Source organism: Thunnus thynnus, chromosome 11, assembly GCF_963924715.1.
Source record: "Thunnus thynnus chromosome 11, fThuThy2.1, whole genome shotgun sequence".
Classification (NCBI taxonomy): Eukaryota; Metazoa; Chordata; class Actinopteri; order Scombriformes; family Scombridae; genus Thunnus; species Thunnus thynnus.
The window spans coordinates 31639846-31660627 of NC_089527.1; the positions used below are offsets into that span (position 1 = coordinate 31639846).

Here is a 20782-nt window from a genome sequence, read left to right on the forward strand (position 1 = left end):
AAAGAGGTAACAAAAATACACACACACACACACACACACACACGGATGTTCAAACACACATAATACATACACACAGTGCCAAAAGGTATTTCACTTTTCAACAATTTGCTCATGTCTGGCACTGGTTTGAAAACACATACACACACACGCAGGCCTGCAGGCGTGTGTTTTTTCTTTATTAAAAACCAGAAAGCGCAATTAGCTGAAGAATATGCTTAACCCTGTATCGCTCCCTCAGCTCGAGGATATATTGCCTCTTCCTCTCCATTATTAAAAATATCACAGACATGAGAGGAGGAGGAGGGGAGCACGCAGGAAATATCACAGCTACATGTTTAGCCAGTGGAGGCTGGGAAATGTGCTCTATTTAGTAGAGGGAAGGCAGGTGTTTCTGTGTGTGTTTAAGTGTGTGAAAGAGAGACTACATGTGTCTTCATCTATATGCTCTGTGTGAGTATGTTTGGATGTCAGTAATGACAATTAGTGCTGGACCGCCTAAGTGATGTGAAATATGTTCCTCACTGACTGACACTCTGTTCAAATGTGTGTTTGACTGTGACAGTTTTTCATCCTCAATCCACTACCATTAACATACTATAACTTTGACTTGGAATGGTAGAAGGGTATAGGAGAGATACAAAACCCCTTTAACAGAAGATATTTTTTTCCAAACTAAACTTTTTGTAATCATTTTAAGTTTATCTTATTTCATTTTTTGCAGTCTTTTCCATTCCTTTGCTATGATGCAGTCAGTGGTGTCTGGAAATGTAAGGTAATGATAGAGTGTGTTAATGAGGGAGATGGCTGTTAATGTAACCTAGGTTTAATATTTGAAGGTGAAAAGAGACTTTTGCTGTTAATCAGCACTCCCTCAGAATGCATGGTCAAGGTACAGAGAGGTAATAAAAGACCTACTGCACACTATACTGCTGATTTTTTCCAGTGCTGTTTTTGTGCTGTATGCAACGTTGCTCCAGTCTTACTTTGAGTCCTTTGGTTCATGTTGCTCATGGTTCACAGCTTGTGGTTTCACCTCTGGTTCTCTCAGGCAGACAGAAATGTTCTGCTGCATCCTGATATCCAGTTCAGTGATCCAGCTGTGACTCTCACAGCAGAGCATGGTGTCTGTGTCGCCTCCCTCTGTCAGGGCCAGAGAGACAGAGAGGTTTTGTGCAGTGCTTGGTGTGTTGTCCACTCTAACTCAGGGAGTTTACTGCTGTGCATTTCACTCTGCAGGGAGGAGGACTGTGTTATTGTGGAGTAGTTCTCTGGAGACAGGAGAAAGCTCAGGCATCAGGTCTGCGTTAGGGTCCCATGTACCATGAAAAGATGAACTTTTATAAGATTTCTCTGACTTGAACTCAATCTGCATTTTTTCTCACTATACTAAGTATACTGTATACGCATACTAATATCCAGCAAGTCCTCCAAATTAAACAAAAGAAGAAGACAGAAAAAAATGACAGGATTAGTTGTTTATTCAAGTGCCCCAAAACAACATAAATCTATGTTCTAGTGACAATTATGACAGGAACAACGGAGGAAATGAGATGATGTTATTATAGCCTGTTGTCACATCATATAACATATTTATTTTTCAACTGTGTTTTGTAACGGTTTTGGAAGGCACAGACAAATGATGTCTTGCAGCCAGTTCCTGCTGATAGTGGTGTCAGATTAGAAAACGCTCTTATGTATTGTTCTGGAGTTCATGGACCAACAATGCATTTTGTCATTTAATTTGGTGCACTTGTTGCTATCAGCAGTTATCAGCAGGACAACATCATTTGGCTGTGCCCTCCAAAACTGTTGAAAAATAAATATGTTTTACGATATGACAATGCATATAGTTAAGGTCTGCTTATGTTTAGGCACAAAACCGCCTTGGTTAGGTTTAGGTAGAGCTCATGGTAATAAAAATAACCACTCAGGGGTTAGAGGACCATCATCATCAAAACTCTGATTTATTTCTGTCATCACAGTAATCCTTTACTTGGAATTAAGCAGTTTCTTTACAGCTCATAGAAGTTGGAGTATAGTACATAAAGCTGTCTTGCATTAGTATCCTGGACCTAGCCCCATCATCCTGATTACAAAGCCTCCAGAATGCCTCAGATCTCCTCAGTCAGTAGCTCACATATTGTGTCTGAAGTCTCTTTCCTCCAACAGTTGGTTTTCTCAAGATAGAAATAATTAAAATAGAGTGCATGATTAGTTAGAGTCTCTTGGACAGGCAGTTATATGTCTTCAAGATTTTTTTTTTTTTTTTTTAAAAAGGTAAAAAAAATTCTCCTTTAATAACTTGCCTTGAGTGAAACCTTATTGGTCTATTTATTTAACTGGTTATCTTTGCTTTGACTGTTCTTGCTGTTAATGAAAAAGAAAGGAACACGCATGATTTGGATGGAGTGCATGTGATGGGTAAGGATTTGTGACAGTTTAAACATCTTAAATTCCAACCCAATGTTATTCATAAGAGAAAATGTTGATTATGCACTTAAGCACTTAAGCAAGGTAAGTTTGACACATTGATTGGACCAGTTTCATACAAATGTGACATTTAACATGATAAATTGATTTAAGAGTAACATGGTCATTGGCTTGGAGGATTAACTGAAGCATTAATGATCTTTATATGCCAGAAATATTAAGCACTTGTTTTGTGGTTGATTTTTCCAGCCGTTACTTTTGTCCCGCACCTGTGTTTCCAGCCTGATTACATCTGACTCATTTATCCAAAATTTTAAAAAATAGTTGGTATTGGTAGAGGACATGTGAATGTTGTACACAATAAAATATGGTTACTCTAAATAAATGCATCTCTGTGCAAAGAGGAAATACAAAAAAGTTATACTTTCATCCCAGCCCTGCCCTGTCAATGCAAGAAGAAATTTCATCATAATTTTCATCCTCCCAGCCTCCAACATCCTGAAGTTCCAGCTGTGATTAGATAATGGCAACACAGCGATAAGTCTTTTTCCTTCCCTCAACCCATTTCCCCTCCTCCCATCTCTCCATCCTACCCCTTTCTGTGCCAAAACAACACAACACAATAATAAGATTACAACACTGAGTGTGTGTGGAGCTGGGCAGCATTGCCCAGATTTTAAAAGGTTGTGTGGCAGAGAGTAATGCAGCCCACACCCACACACAAACACACACAAACACAAACACACACACTCACTCACGTACACACACACACACACACACTCACACACACACACACACACACACACACACACACACACACACTCACAAACACACACACACACACACACACACTCACACACACACACACACTCACAAACACACACACACATACACACACACACACACACATATGTTGTCCTAGGTCACTTTTGGGGACATTACATAGACTTACATTAATTTCCTGGAGACTTACCTTAACCCTAACCATAACCCAAACTGGCTTTTATGCCCAATTGGACAAGTCATCCCCAATCAACTGGTCTTTAGTCTGAAATTTATCCCCAAAAGTAGCCTATGACAGACCCATACACACACATACACACACACATACATTGTCCAAGGCCACACAAGCCATCCCCAATCAACTGGTTTGAAGTCTGGTATGTGTCCCTGAAAGTGACTTAAGTCACCACACACACACACACACACACACACACACACACACACACACACACATATACAGCTTGTATGTTTTCTCCGCTTATTGTGTTTGGTGGTTTTAGCCAGAAACTGAAAACATTGGAATTACACTGGAGATCCATTTTTCTGTGAAATTCATTCTCTCTGTGTCTCCCCTTTGTCTTTTCTCTTAATCCTCTTTCCTAACCCTTTTAAATAATTTCTCTCATTTTCTTCTTCTCTCAACCTGTTTGAAATACCAGAGGAGGCAAAGAAAGAAAAAGGCAGAGCTGAGGTTAAAAGAAGAACAAAAACAGTTTGTTGTGAGAGTAGTAGTAATAGTAGTGGTGGTGGTTATAGTACTGTAGCAGCATTAGCAGTAATAATGACAGCAGTTGTTGTAGTAGAAAAAGGGGTCTGTAATACTGGTGATGGTGGTGGTATTGGTACGAGTAGTAGTAGTAAAAAGAGAGTTTGTAGTATTAGTAGGTGGTCACCTTGCGAGGCAGCTGGATTCACAAGATCGCAATATCACGCAAGAATCCATATTGTCAGGCTTCAAGTTATGCGCTTGTGTCCAAACCATCGGTGGTTTGGTCCAATTTGTATCCTGTGAGGATTCTCATGTGATTTTATGATCTTGTGATCTCGTGAATCCAGCTGCCTCGCAAGGCAAGATGGTGATAGACAGTGATAGACAGGTGGTTCACCCAATCACCTGCCGAGTATTTTTTGAAAGTGCCTGCCCTTTTCCAAACAGTTTCCAAGGACGACTTCTCACATGGTTCTGGGTAACAAACCATCTTCTTGTAGTAGTGATAGCAGTTATAGTAAGTAAGTAAGAAGTAAGTTAAGTTTATTTAATATAGTACCTTTCACAGAGCAAGTCACAAAGTGCTTCACAACAGTAAAATTGTTAAAGAAATAAGACCATAAAAATAGTACACTATAAGATACAATAAAAGAAACAATCAATAAAACATAAGCAACGACATACCTTAAAAACTCACAGAATACAAACACTAGACACCATGAGGCAAGACAAAGGCCAGTTTGCATAAATGAGTCCTCAGCTGTTTTTTTAAAGGCGTCAACAGAGGCTGCAGATCATATGTCTATAAGGAAGAGTGTTCCACAGTGTTGGAACCACCACTTCAAAGGCACGATCACCTTTGGTTTTCAGTTGAGCGTGAAGGGCAACCAGTAAGCCCTGGTCAGAAGGCCTAAGTGACCTACTGGTGATATAAGGATAGAGCAGGTCAGAGATTTACACAGGTGCCTGACCATGCAGGGCTCTATATGTGAAAACAAGAACCTTAAAATTAATCCTAAATTTGATGGGAAGCCAATGTTAAGATGATAAGATGGGTGTGATGTGAGTCATTCTGCTGGACCTGGTCAACAGTCTTGCTGCAGCGTTCTGGACCATTTGTAGATGGTCCAGGGACAACTTGCTAAGGCAGGTGCAAAGGGAATTGCAGTTGTCTAGCCGGGATGATACAGAAGTGTGAATAATCATCTCTAGCTCATGTTATGATACAACAGACCTGAGTTTATTAAAGGGAAGAAACATGTATGGGTTAACAATTTGATATGTTGTTCGAAGTGTATACCCTGATCAAATGTAACACCGAGATTTCTAAGATTAGACTGTACAGCTGAAGAGAAGGGACCCAATACACTGAACAACCTGACTAAACCTAAACCTGACAACTAAAGGCAGATAAGACCTCAGTCTTACCTGTGTTTAGTTGTTAGTTGTTAGCCATCCAGTCCTTTATGGCAGTCAGAGAACTGTGCAAAACAGTTTATCTCATTAGGTTTAAAAGAGACATACAGCTTAATATCATCAGCGTAACAGTGATAAGAGATACCTTTAAACTTGCTAATAATATGACTTAAGGGAAGCATATACAGAGCAAACAGTATAGGACCCAAGACGGAACCCTGGGGCACACCACAGGAAAGAGCAGCAGTTTCGGACATGTAGGGACAAAGTGACACAGAAAATCTCCTGTCTGAGAGATAGGAGGAGAACCAGTCCAGGGCACTCCCAGAGATACTCACCCACTGCCTATGCATTTCAATCAGGATGCTGTGATCTACAGTATCAAAAGCTGCACTAAGATCCAGCGGCACCAAAACAGAGCTTTCACCCAGAGTGGAAAAAGAGAGTCAGTTACAGCAGTGTTAATGGTGGTAGTAGTGTTGCAAGTAGTAATAGTAGTAGTAGGGGTAGTAGGAGTGGTATGGTAGCAGTTGTAGTAATAGTAAAAAAAATTGTAGTAGTAGTAGTAGTAGTGTAACAACCCTGGTATTGGTAACTATTTTTAAAGGTAGTGGCAGTATTTAGTTGCTGCAGGAGTTGGGGTAGCGGTAGTAGTAGGCTAGTCCGCATAAAATACGTGTAGTAGTACTTGTGTAGATGATGTAGTAGTAATAATACTAATAATAGTGGTAGTTATAGCAGAAAAAGAGAATTTTAAAAAAGTCAATTAAAGTAGTGGTAATGGTGGTAGTAGTAGGTGGAGGCATAATAGTAGTGCTTCAACCCTGATATTACTAATTAATGATACAAGTAGGTGAAGTAGTAGAAGGAGTTGCCATAGTAGCATTCATACTTGTAGTACTAAGACTACTACTTGTAGCAGTAATAATAGCATTAATTATGATGAATAAAAGTAGTGGAGATAGTCATAGATGAACAACTGTTTCTATATGGGATATTGAATCTCACCAGATGTTGCATTTGAATCGGTTAGTCAGTATTGATCCCCCCTTCCCCCTTCTCCTCACACTGTCTCCCTCTCCTCCCTGATTCCAGCTTCCTCCTCCTTCTTGTCGTCCTTCCTCTCTTCCCCCGGTGGCAGACTGAGCTGTAAAAATCAATGGGGAAAATGTCTTGAAACAGCCGATCTAGAAGCCATCTGGTCCTTGGAGTCCTTGGAGACCAGCAGTCTGTCCCAAGGGACAAGACACACAGAAGAAGAAGCAGAGAGAGAGACAAGGAGAGGAACGTTCACATGACACAATGGATGTGTTAAGTCAATAACATGAAAATCCTCAGCGTGGGCTCCACAACATGTGAGTGTTACATAAGACAATTTTTTAAAAATTATTTTAAAAAAAATATTATGACTTTGTCCCGTATTTACATTCAATATCTCCATTCAGTGCACATGCAGAAGTAATAAGTAAGAATGCGGGGCAATATGGGCAAGGTACCTGAATGCATCGCTCTCCGGGGTTTGTCAAAATTGTACCAGTGTTGTGGGAGACATCACATTTGAGTTTCAGATTTTGACCTTTAATTATTGCACCCTTAATTAAACCAATTAATGTAATCTGTAACAGTAGCTGGATGTGTGTCGCAGTTTGTCACTCTAATAGTCTCAGAAGAAGAGACTCATAGAGTTAGAGGTAAAGGTAGGTTTCTGGGAAAAAAGTGAGAAAACTACAATATTGTAGTAAACAGCAAACTGTACAAAGAAGAAAAGAGGCAAGCAAGACAGAACTGAGAAAGGAATGAAAATTGATGAGAAAATGAAATTGAGTGTAAGATAAAGAGGTAAAAGAATCAATGAAAGTAGAATAAAGAAGGGATGAAAGACAGATGAGAAGGAAGAGGAGAATATTTCAAGAGTTGAAGATGAGGAGAGAGAAGGTAGGAACAGAGTGTGAGGAGGAGGGATGAAAGTGGATAAGAAGGGGAGAATGGGAAAAGGAAGGAAAGAAGAAAAGGGGCAGTACGATGGGGAGATGACAAGAAGAGGAAACAAGAGAGTGAAGAAGGGAAGGAAGTGAGTGACAGAAAAGCTACAGATGCAATCATCTTGTAAAAATCCACCAACACAGGTTTTGTACAAGTCAAATGTTTTGAGAGCTTGTTAGAAATGATTTCTGCCATCTGATCCCTTAAAAGGGTTTATGATTCTCTATAATAAACCTTATACAGGAACTGTCTGTCTGTCTGTCTGTCTGTCTGTCTGTCTGTCTGTCCTGAGGGGTTAGGTTTACTCAGTCATGTGATCATCATTAAAGAAGAGACCATAGAGAAAAATCAACTGTCATGACCACATTATCAAGACCCTCTACCCAACATTTACATATAATTTATAATAAGGACTTTTAGTCTTTTATTTAGCCCTAAAAATACAAAATAAAAAGTCCTAAATGAAGAAAATCCTGCTAATATAATGAGATTATTTCAACATCTTTCCAACATAAATCAGCATATTTACCAGATTTTTTTTATCACAATCAAGAACATTTTTTGAGGAATTGAGATTTCAAGGACACAATAACAAAATTATTGAAGATGCTGACTTTTTTGGCAGTGAAACCACTTAAACTTAAGCCTGTGAACACTGGGTGTGAGGGTTCATTTATATCCACTGATTAGAGGCCTTAAAGTTGCCTACTTTTTTTTCAAACAAGAGTAACACTCTTTGAAAATGGTGTTTTTGACCTCCAGCTCCTGCAGTGATGTACAGATGTACTCCAGAGCCCTGTGACATCACTGCTGGATAAACTTCACTTACCTACTATGTTATTTAATATTTCAAGCATCATATTTTCATAGCATGAACCATGACTCACCATGATGTTTAAATAAAAACATAACGACAAAAATGTTTTTTTCTGTACTGAAAATATACCAAAATATACCAAATAATGAACCCAAGTATGTTAAGTTTGTGTACACCTTTTATTATCATGTTCTGACATTAGTATATATTGCCTTTACACCTACTGTGTGTAGTGTGTAAAAATGCTGATGAAGGTTGATCATTATTTGTACTCCAAAAATAAAAAAGGGGGATAAACTCTTGAAAACTGAATGAGTGGAGCTCTGCCCTCACTGCATCCCTGCTCTCTGCGCACACATCACCACATGTTAACCACATGGAGGAGTCTCTGCCGTGAAGCTGTCACACCTCACCAAAACAACACACTATATCATCAACATTACTGCTGCTGCTGCTGACGCTCAGCTGGGTTTTTCTCCGCACACTCATGCCACTGTTTACGTCTGTTTTGTCGCCGTCGCAACTTCGCAGAATCGCTCGCGGTTTCTCTCCTCTCCTCTCTGGCTGTGCAGACTGTAATGACTGAGGCAGGAATGCTGCTGCTTTTATATAGGCCTCTAAAAATAACTCACCCCCTCACTGCCATGTAGGGCCGGACTGACAGCCTCCCGGAGCCAATAGCGTCTATGCTTCTCTCAAAGCTCCGCCCTCAAGCTCAGTCTCAGCGCCTCCTTAATTGGACGCCAGTGACATCATCAACCCTATTTACCTTATTAGGTCACGCATGAAATTGATTGACAGGTGGCTCCTCCCCCGCCTTCCTCCCCTCTCGCGCCGGTCGCCTGGATTGCAGCGGGGTCCAGTCTGCTGCTTGGAGGAGCGAACCTGGCAACCTGGCAGCTTGTACGGAGATTGGCAATCTGGCAATGCGGAAATAGATCTGGCACCCCCGATCCCGAACTGAGGAGAGAGGCGTGACAGAGCGAGCAGAGAGGAGAGGGGATTGCATTGACAAAGATAAAATAATCAACTCTTTCTTTCCTGTTACCTTTTTTCTTTTTTTTATTAAAGTGCTCAGGTGCGCTCATCTGCACCAGCTGGGTTTCCCCCCCCACCCCCCAGCATTTGTTTTTTTTAAATTTGTCAAGTCTGAGAAGAGGATAGAAGAAGTGCGTTTTTATCGTTTGGATTCCGTACTTCTTTACCGACTTCTGTTTTTTGCATCAAGCATGGATGTGTTGGCGAATTACAGTATTTTCCAGGAACTCCAACTCGTGCATGACACTGGTTATTTCTCCGCGATGCCTTCCCTGGAGGAGAACTGGCAGCAGGTCAGAGATGATGCGTTTTCTCTTCTTTTCCGGGGTCAAAAACTGGGAATAAATATCATGTGTGCGCTAGGTGATGTTTTCTGTGTGTGCTTTTAGTGTTTTGCATCAGTGGAGCGCTCCGGAGCGGCAGCAGCAGCCCCGTGTAGTTGCGTCTTTTTTTTTTTTCGCTCACATGGAGCACGGCGAGGTCCGCTGACAGGAGAAAACACACACACACACACACACACACACACACACACACACACACACACACGCAGAGAAAGAGAGAGGGAGAGGGAGGTGTGGGGGGGCATTTTCTTTAAAATTACGCACACGCCCTTTACTATAAACCAGTGATTCCTTAAATGTACCTTAAGGGTTAATTTACTCTTTCATCATAAATGTAAAAGCAGGAGCGCTGTTGTCCCGTGAAATCCCCCACGACCATTTTTACCTAAAACCTAAGAGGGATGAGATGTTCTTATGGCCGCAGAGAAAATTCACCAATCCCTAAACGACTGCAACTGCTGTTGGATGAAACTCTAAAAGGAGGGTGGTCGGGCTGAAAATGTTGCTTTTCTTATAGCTTGTCTTTAAAAGTTGAGTAGGTTATACAAGATTTGGGGGGGGGGATACAAGATTTCACCAGCCAGAGATGAAGCAACATTTGGGACTTTACTTTGGTCTGTTGAGGATCAAATTCAGCTCCTTTATTACTACAAGTGGCTTATATGTCAAATATATTGACTGTAATGTTGCAGGTTTTATAAATGGGATTTTGTCAGTTTTGTCCTGTTCATTTGCATCAGTTAGACCTGATGCTGGTCATGTATTTAATTGGCAGTTCAGATTTTGAGTGCCAGCTGATTGAAGTTGAAAGTGGATTCATTTTTGTTTTACAGTCTGAGCTGATGATGGAGAAATTAAGTATTGAGTATTTGAAGCGTGATGCTGTTTGACTCCTCTGATCGATGGACCAGTCTGTCAGCCTGATATGTTTAGATTATCATACACCCACCCACCCACACACACACACACACACACACACACGCAGGCCATGGAAGATGGACACATGCCGAATAGATAGTGACTTCTTCTTAAATAATATATCCACATCTGCCACTGTTTGTTTGCAGATAATCCTGCTGAATTATGCATTATCACTCACTATAGAACATACAGTAGACTGTGTATGAAGCTCAGAGACTATCTGACCTGTATTACCTTTATTATAAAATCCCTTATTAAAGCTAATTATAGGGATTTATACATCTGTGGGGGAGAAAAAAACATGAAATGATCCTTTTTTCTGTTTTCACAAGTCTAGTCATGGTTTCAACATCTGAAATAACAGTTTTTATGCTCATAATATGATATACTATGATGTCTAGTACCTATTTAACAATTTTAAGAGGAAAACGTATTAATGAAGGATCTGGTGATACCAATAATTTAAAATTCTCCCCCCTTGAACTTGTGAAATGGAAGCTGTTAATTGGAGACCATTTTCGGCCTGATATGTGGGAATAAGTGTGTGTGATGTAGTGTTTTACTCTCTTTCAATACTCTCACACGTTCTTAAGTAAACCAGCACGACGTATGGCTCCCTGCGTTTGAAGCTTATGGACCACGTGTGTCTTTATTGCTATTGTCCTGAATGAAGCTCACGCTACACTTCTCCTCCCTGACTGACTTACTGACACCAATTCAAGCTGCTTCATCCTATTTTTAGTCCAAACAGCGCATAGTTTCATCCCCTGTAACCCATTTTTCTGTCTGTAATCATATTGTTAATTGATTGAGAGGTTTGTTTCCAGTTTTGATGCCATGTCTCATTTTCCACAGAGTGGCTGGAAAAGCTGTTTAAATTGGTGCCTAGAGACAGGAATGTAAAGCTGGGGAAAAAGTCATTCCATCCAGTTTATCCATTTTCATTTGGACACTTCAGCCTACTGTCTAACAAAACTGCAAGTGCACTATAAGACTAGATAATGTGATTCCAGGGCTTTGGTAAGAATACCATACATGGATGACAGCACCTGTTTTGTGTGAGCTGCTATATTGACATTTAACAGTTTGTTGTTACTAGGATAACTGTAGTGATCACTGGCTACTTGGCTGCTTGAAGGGACACTTACATTTTTGGAAATATGCTTGTTTGTGTCCTTACAGGGAATTAATAAGAGGATGGATACCAGTTTCATCTCAGCACAACCAGTCCAAAGACTGGTTCTAGACATATTTAGCCAAGCTTAGCACAAACACTGAAAGCCGAAGGAAACTGCTAACCCAGCTGCATAAAAGATGGTTTCCAACACAATTAAAGCTGTTATATTCAAACATTGTTTCTTATATATTTAACAGTTGGTTCATTGATATTTTTAATATTAATTTGTGATGAGAAAGGCGTTGCTCATCACCAACTGTGCAGTGTGTGTGTCTTTTAGCCCCTAATTTTGGTTTTTACCTTTTACCATTTGGTTCACTATCATCAACCTTGTTTCCAGCGGTAGCAGGAGTAGTAGTTGGAGTTGGAGTAGTAGCAGGTGTTTTCAGCTAACAAGTTCTGATAAACCCACTGTACACCACCTGCCCAGCACCAAACAGCAGATAGACAAGTGAAGCTGATGAAGAAAGTGAAACATCTAGCAGCTAAAGATATTTTTCCCTGGAGTTGGTGGAGACCAAAGCACAGCTAACAGGAGAGTAAATTCATTCAAATACATAATTACATTCATCAGGTGGACACAACCAAGACTCAATATGGGATTTTGAGTTCTGTATCTGCTACATGTGTAAATAGCAATTGTGTGCAAATAGCATAGCTGTAACCACTTACAAAGGCAATCACATGTCAGGGCTGTGTGTCTGTCAGTTAATGAATGCAGCTTTAATGAGTGTAGAAACAGGACATACAAAATGACTCGTGGTTCATCAAGCAGTTAGTGGACCAAGACTTTTTCTTGACTAATCACAGCTGGGCACAAAAAGTTCAGATGATTTTTGGATGTATTGATAACAAGCTTGCTAGCTTGAGTTGTTGAAATTCTTTTTTTTTTACTCTAGCTGCTAGCAGTTTCCCCCTGCTTCCAGTGTTTGTGCTAAGCTATGCTAAACACTTTCTGGCATCAAGCAAGCATCCAGAAAGGTCACAATATTCTTTTATTGATGCTGCTTCATTGATATCTCCCATCATGTCTCTAAATGCTAAAAGCCAACTGTAGCATTTTGAAGTATGAATATGAAAACTCAAAACAAGTGTGTATGTGATTTTTCATATTCAGAATGGGGAGAGATTTTTTGATAGAAGCTCAGTTTTTCAGGGTGGAAAACACTGCGTTACTGCGGATGGAAGGCCAAAACTAAGAGGAAAAGATGTGTTTTATCGGCACTAGCGGGGACACAGTCTCAGAGAGAGGAGAGACAAACACTCACACATGCACACAGACCAGGCACACCCACGGTTTTTCCACTCTTGTTCCTTCTGTCTCCCTCTATCCCCTCATTCACTCCATCACACACACACACGCACACACAAACGCTTGGCTGGCATGCACTAATGGAAAGCTATGGTCTGGCAGGACTCATCCCGCCACTTTTGACAGTAATTGGCCGTTTGCTGTCAGACGGACAGAGAAACACACACACATGCGCACACACAAACAAACAACCAGCTTTGTGTGTGTCATTTATCTTTCGTCTCTGTCCCTGCATCATGCTCATGGTCTTTGTTTCCTTGAACGGGCTTCTTTTATCAGCTGCTTTGCATCATGGCTAAACATGTGGAAAACACGCACACACACACACGCATGCACACACACACACACACATATACTCTCTCTCTCTTTTTCTGTCTGTCAGCCTTGTTGCCTCTGACAGTGGGAGCTCATGCTCTGCATATAATTGCTGCATCTTTGCAGGTTTGGAATGATGAGATAGGCTTTAGGGATTTGTGTGTGTGCGTGTGTGTGCGTGTGTGTGTGTGTGTGTGTCCAAGGATGAAATTGTAAACCCAGACTTCCCAATTAGATATAATCCATTTATTTCAAAGCACAGCCATATAGAGACAGTGAAAACAGAGTGGTGACCTACGCAGGTTAAAAGTGAAGCAGAGGTTTGGGTGTGATGTGGTTATTGTGGATATAGATCTACATTAACAGCCAGATACATGGACACAACATGCAGGAAGCTAGCCTCATTTACAAGACTACTAGTGCTTTAAAGCTGCTGATTCTCTCACAGCCTCTTTCTCATCTTGTCTCTTAGTTTACATGCTCTGTGTGTCTGCAGTTCTTTTCAGGCCGATTGATTTATTTGCTGTGGTGTCGTTATAGCTCTATGCTAGATCAATCAGCTCTGTGTTACTGATATACAGTGTCTCCATTAGACCTGGCAAGCCCGCAGCCTGCAGCCCTGCGTTTTTTCGACTGCGTTTTGTGATCACAATAATGAATGCAGATTTAATCAGTCCCTACATTTTTTTTGTGAGATCTTGCAGTTGCATTATCCACAACGCAACTCAACTCGATTCACTCGACCGTACAGACTCAGGTGTGTTACGCTGGTAGCGGGTTGGAAGAAATTCAGAAATGCTGTTGCTGATTCTGGCCATAAAATTCACAGCGAAACTCATATAACATCCTGTCTCGACTGGGTGAGAGTGCTGGTTTTGTATCTATACATAGTTCAAGAGCCCTTATTACTTATTCTGCATGACACCTGCTGTGCTCTGTACATTCCAGGTTTCCTTTTTCACAAAAAAATATGTTTATACTCAGAAAATAAGGTTTATTACAGTACTGAAACGCAGATATTGTATCGCATCAAGATTAGAAAATTAGAAGAGACACAGTCCTTCCGTCATCAATAGATTGAAGTGCCAAACATATGAGTTATAATACACTCAGCAGGCTGTGCAACTTCTCTTTAAAGCATCTATTGTTTCCCGTTTCTCTGTTCTCTTCGGAACTGCGCAGACCATTGTATGAACTACCTCTCTCTCTCTCTCTCTCTCTCTCTCTCTCACTCTCTGAGTGGCTTGAGGCAGGCCCAGGGAAGTTTGACAAGATAATGAATTGCCATGCATGCTGCAGTTTTTCACATTTCACAGCCCAGTAACTCTGTATGTAGGGATGGAGGGAAGGATGTGGGTGGTGGCGAGAGGATGAGTGGAGGAAAGGATGAGAGAGAAAGAAAACACCAGAAGACAATAAATGAGGTGAGGTGAATAAATGCAGGTGAAAGTTAGACAGGAAAGAGAATTTAATCTTTCTTCACTCCATCTTTCTTTTGTCTCGCTCCCATCTGTCCTCTTTATTACCACACACGCGCGTGCACACACACACACACACACACACACACACACACACACACACACACACACACACACACACACAGACACAGACACACACACCCACACAAACACACACAGACAAAGACATACACACACAGACACCCACACACACACACACACACACACACACATACACACACACAGTTATGTAATTGTCTGTGAAGCACAGCTGCTTCCTCATAGTCACAGCAGATAAAAAAAGAGGAAGAGGGAGCAAAACAAAGGAGTAAAGAGAAAAGGAGGAAAGAGACAACAGAAAAGTGAGAGAGCGACAGAGAGAAAGACATGGAGAGAGAGAGACAGATGGAGAGATTATGTAATAACTAATCAGAATGTCATAAAATGTGCCTTTTTAAAAGGCAATTTAAAACCAAATTCATCATTTGTCCCAAATACATCAACTGGAACTTTTTTAAATGGTTTCTTCAGTTATTACATGTCTTCTGTCTTTTACACTAACATGTTTCTGGTGCTGGAACAATAAACTTTTAGTTGATTAAAAGAAAATGAATGAATACCACTTACTTCAATTCAGCTTTTTAAATGCAAACATCAGCTACTTATCTCTGCTTTGTATCCTGTAAAGTGAAACTCTTGGTCAGGCTCTGTAAACAATGCTAACCTCAATCACCATTTGTCATTACTTTTAGCTGGGATCATGGTGTGGCTCTAAACAGTGCAACATCCTTCTAACACTTTGGTCTGAAGTGAAATATCTCATCAACTATTATCCAGATTGCTATACAGACATTCATGTTCCCCAAAGGATGAACCCTACTGGCTTTGAAGATCCCTAAAGGCTGTAGCCACACTAGTAAAATGGAAATCAAGCCTAAAGTAGAGTTACACCTGATGTACAGCTCCTTAGCTGAATCAACTGTGTTATGCTTCATTTCAATCAGGAGAGACTCAGTTTTTTAAGTGAATATTATTTATTGAATATGCATGATAGATGAAAGTCAGAAGGCGATTAGACCCCATCGTGATGTCATCATATAGAAAGGGGGAGGTGAAGGCGTGAGTAGAATAGGATATCCCCCCCGATGGAGTCTAGACACTGGTGGTGGTGATGAATAAGGGGGCGCTGAGATCTTGATGGTGTAAGAGGAACAAGCTTCTGGATCTCAGGCATGGAGGTAGATGGGGTGGGAGGACAATTGCACTGAAATGACAGCTGACAGAGACATAGAAGAGAACAGATTAAAAGTTTGACAGCTAAGACATGATTGGCAGATAGAGATTTTGGCGGAATCTGATTCAATAACTAGGAGTAACGCCCCTAATCAGCTGATGCGACAGCTGGAGAAACAGGGGAGAGAGAGAGAGGAATGGGAATGAATGAATGAGTGACAGATAGTCTTCCTGCCTGAACTTTCGCTAAACTCTGTATCTGATTTTATTGAGATTCAACTGCCAGCAATGAAGGTTTTGCAGCCATTTTCCACTGTTTCGTTGAGATTTGTGTTGTTCTTTTTGGCAAGTGGGAGATATTGTAGCTGTCAGATATTCCTCATATTTATAACTTGAATTATAACTAGAACGCTGATGTGGTTTTTCCACTCTGCTGCTCATAATTATGTTCTGCACTGGGGGACCTGCCTCTTTCCCAATGCATGCTGCGACTGACTATAGTAAGGCTGCAACTAACTATTAATCTGCTGATTATTTAATGAATTGATTCATTGTTTAGTCAATGAAATGTCAAAAAATAGTAGAAGAAATGCCCATCACAACTTCTAAGAGCTCAGAGTAACACCTCCGAATGTCTCATGTTGTTTGACGAAAAACCCCAAACCCAAATATATACGCAAAGAGGCAAATGCTTGCATTTGAGAAGCTGTTATCACTGAATGATTGTCTTTTTTCACTAATCAAAGCAAGAAAATACTGAAAACTGTAAAAGAAATCATAACTGTAAGAACAGAAGCCTTCAGTCACAAACTCACAAGCTTCCACACTTCTTGCAGTGTGGAAGCTTGAGCCAGTGTTCTCCTCACTATGAGCTGCTGTAATCACTGCATTCATTCATTTTCTTTTTAATCATGCTCCCAAACACACAGTTATTGTCTTTTCTTCATAATTTGAAATCACTCGAGTCAAACACACACACACACACACACACACACACCCACTTGAGAACCCTTAATTCAGTAAGTGAATAAGGCATTCAGTCTACGGTGGCAGAGATTAGATCAGAAAGTGAACAGTCAGACTGCCGCGGCAGGAAAGCAGAACAAATAAACTGCGCGTGTGATGGAGAGAGCTTATACAGTGAAAGCCATAGTCCTGATCTTTCAAGTAGAGTGGTTTTCTATGGAGGGCAACTCTCCAGCACTATTCACCATGGAGCCAGATTACTACAGTTTACAAGGAGATTTACCCATTCATCTTTTTATGCTTCAAGCACACTACAGATATCTACAATTGTGCAGTGAGTCAAATATAATCCATCTATCTATAGATAGATAGATAGATAGATAGATAGATAGATAGATAGATAGGTATATATATATATACAAGATCAGTCTGACATGTGCTTGTTTGCTGTGTAAACTTCCATCCGTTTCAGATTCCAAATATCTCCAACATTGTCTGATTTACAGGGTACATCATCTTAGTTAGCAGGAGTTTACCCAATGCATTAAAAAATCAGTCACCTGGGTTTTCTTCAGAGGTTTTCTTCAAAGTTAAAATCACATGGTTTTGTTGCTAATTCCCTTGTCATATACTAGATAAAGAGTGTATAAGTGATGGTCAAAGCTCCAAGATCAAATGCCTGAGAGTTATCTACACATAGCATTGAGCTAAGACAAGCTAACACACGCTTAGGGTTCAGTCACACCAGCATCTTGGACCAAAACCAATTCTTTTCAATGGAAATACCGCAGTCATTGGATTTGCATGCAGCAGGAACATAATCCATGTGAAGCTTTCACATAGAAGTGAACTTTGACATTTGAATTTGCGCCACAGACCAATCGCAAACAGAGTGATCAAATACATAGAGAAATAATTGTGAAAATGAAGTATTAACTTGCAGTTGTTGAACAGACTTGTCCTTGTACCATTTTACAAGGAAGATATTAATTCTAAATACTAAGAAAAAAATATTCAAATATTTAAGTACAGGAAAGTGTATTTGAGGAGACCACCTACATATCTGGTAAATATTAGACTGGCTGAGTGATTGACAGGACCAAACCATAATGATACTTTTAAGGATTAAGGTAAAGTGAAGCCTTTATGATTGACCAAACTGAGTTCTGTTGGCTGTACCTCCACATTATGGATACAATGTATAATGAATTTTATTAGGGAAGTTATTTCAAAATACACCAGCTGAGAGTTTGATTTTTTTCAGAAATCCTCTTGCCGTTCATAGGCTGAGTTGTGTTGACACACAAGCGCACACGCAGGTGTGGTGTGTGTGTGTGTTTTTGCGTGCGTGCGTGTGTGTGTGCGCCTGTATGTGTCCGTACATCCTGCTGAGCCAGTGTTTGCAGACTGGTTGGCTCAGGGATAAAGCCTTGTGACCTGGCCTCCAACCAAACCTCTCATTCTCTACTCACCCAGCTCTCTCTCTCTCTCCCTCCTCCTCCCTCTCTCTCTGCCCCCCTCTCTCTCCCTAACATCTTTTTATTTATACCCATTTTGAATCCGTACATTTAAAACAACTGAATGGAAATGCAAGGAATTTGAAAAAATGCCTAAATACAGCAAGAAGCTTTTCCTCTGGTCTGAGGCAGAACAGTTGATAATATAGAGAAGATGCTATAAAGGCTGATGGAAAAACTTTTCCAATTAAATTATGACATTGTAGAGCCTGATTCTCCACTCCACTTTATTTCTGTCAGTATAGAACAATGTAAGAAAGCCCAGAAAATAAAGAATAAAAAGGGAGGCTGACAAAACCGTGGTGTGTTTGGACAGAGGAGACAACATAATTCAGTAAAGTAACATAAATACCAGCTACAGCGAATCTGTCTGTGAAATTATCATGATGTACCAAAAGAGTTCCTGCTGTTCTTTTATGGTGTCATCTTGTTGTGATCATTCAAGAATATTCCCACAGCTCTTAATGAAATCACACTCATGCTGATATTTTATCTTGCAGACTTTTTATGACTTTGTTTAATATGTCCACATCTCGATGGAAACACATCCTCCTCCCATCTGAACCAACACAGCCATTAGGGCATTGTGTGTGTGTGTGTGTGTGTGTGTGTGCTTTGGTAATGACATCATTCGTAGTGTGCAGAGGATGTTGACAGTGGCAGAGGAAGTGTGTGTGAGCTAGCTTGCCAAGGCCTACAGTTGGCAGTACACCATCCAGGATACACACAAACACATGCATGCAGGCACGCACGCACACATGCATGCATGCACACACACGCACGTGTGCGCGCGCAAGCACACACACACACACACACACACACACACACACACACACACACACTGACACACACACACACACACTAGTTGCTGGTTTCACAAAGATCTAGTAAACTGGTGTGTAAAGTTAGACCAGTCTTAGTTTTGCTGGTATAAAGTTTGACAGCTGCACAAATATACATTCTTACTTTTAATCTTAATAAGAGGCTGTGTGGAAGACCTCACAGTCTTGGCTCAGATCTCGTCATGCCTTGCCAATATCTTGGTATGGATGAAAGAACGCCACCTTCAGCTTAATCTCTCTAAAAATGAGCTCTTTGTCATCCTAGCCAGTCCCTCTATACAACAACAGATCGATACCCAGCTCAAATCAACCCAACTCATGCCCACAAAATCTGCCCGAAACTTGGGTGTCATGATTGATGACCGACTAACCTTTAAGGTTCACGTGGCCTTGATTGCTTGGTTGTGTCGATTTGCCCTGTACAACATCAGAAAGATCAGACCTACCTGTCTGAGCATGCAGCACACCTCCTGGTACAGGCTCTCATAATATCACGCAGTGACTACTACAACTCCTTACTGGCAGGCCTCACCACATGTACGTTCAAACCTCTGCAGATGATCCAGAACACAGCAGCACAGCTGGTCTTCAATCAGCCCAAAGCAGCACATGTCACTCCTCTGTTATTATATTCCTCCACTGGTTCCCAGTTGCTGCCTGCATCAAATTCAAACACTTGCTTACAAAACAGCAACTAAAACAGCTCCCGCCTACCTGAACTCTATCATCCAGGTCTACGCTCCTTCCCGCTCACTACTCTCTGCCAATGAAATGCCTGACTTGTGCCCTCTGAAATTGTTTGCAAGGGCACAAATTCTGTCCCGGAGTGAATGGAGTTGAGCTGCTTGAACCTGCAGCTGATGTTGTCTTTATAGAAACCTAACCTTGATCCTTCTGTTCTTAATAATTTTAGGCCAATTTCTAAACTTCTTTCTAAACTTTCTTTTTTTATCAAAAGTCTTAGAAAAAGTGGTTTCAACCAAACTTTTAGCTTTATGTGTCATAATAACATCTTTGAGAAGTCTCAGTCTGGTTTTAGAGCTTCATATAGCACAGAAACTGCCCTCCTCAAGGTAACCAATGATCTTGGTTATAGTAACTGACGGGCAAGAAATCAATTTTAATTCTCACCTAAGTGCATCTTTTGACACAGTGGATCATGACATTTTAATTTACTGTCTTGAAACCTGGGTTGGCATTAAAGACACTGCACTTAGTAGGTTTTATTCATACCTTTTAGAAAGAACCTACACAGTCACCATAGGTAATTCCTCATCTTCTACAATTCACATTACCAGTGGTGTACCGCAAGGTTCAATCTTAGGTCCAATTTTATTTTCTATCTACATGCTTCCGCTTGGCCAAATCATCCAACATCACCAGGTCTTTTTTCATTGCTACACAGATGACACACAGATATGCCTTCCCCTGAGACCTGGTGACCCAAAAAAACCTAGCTGCTGTTATAGATTGTCTCAGTGATGACAACTGTTGGATGGCACAACATTTTCTTCAGTTCAATAGC

The 20782-nt window shown here is 40.7% G+C and overlaps 1 protein-coding gene across 1 annotated transcript in view; it reads left to right on the forward strand.

Annotated features, from left to right (window-relative positions):
* The first annotated feature begins 8964 nt into the window (after positions 1-8964).
* Positions 8965-20782, forward strand: part of klf7b (Kruppel like factor 7b) — a 75835-nt gene continuing 64017 nt past the window's right edge. Inside the window, exon 1 of the mRNA XM_067604479.1 lies at positions 8965-9469. Within this exon, the coding sequence (XP_067460580.1) occupies positions 9368-9469 (102 nt within the window). The 5' untranslated portion in view covers positions 8965-9367. The remainder of the gene's footprint in view (positions 9470-20782) is intronic.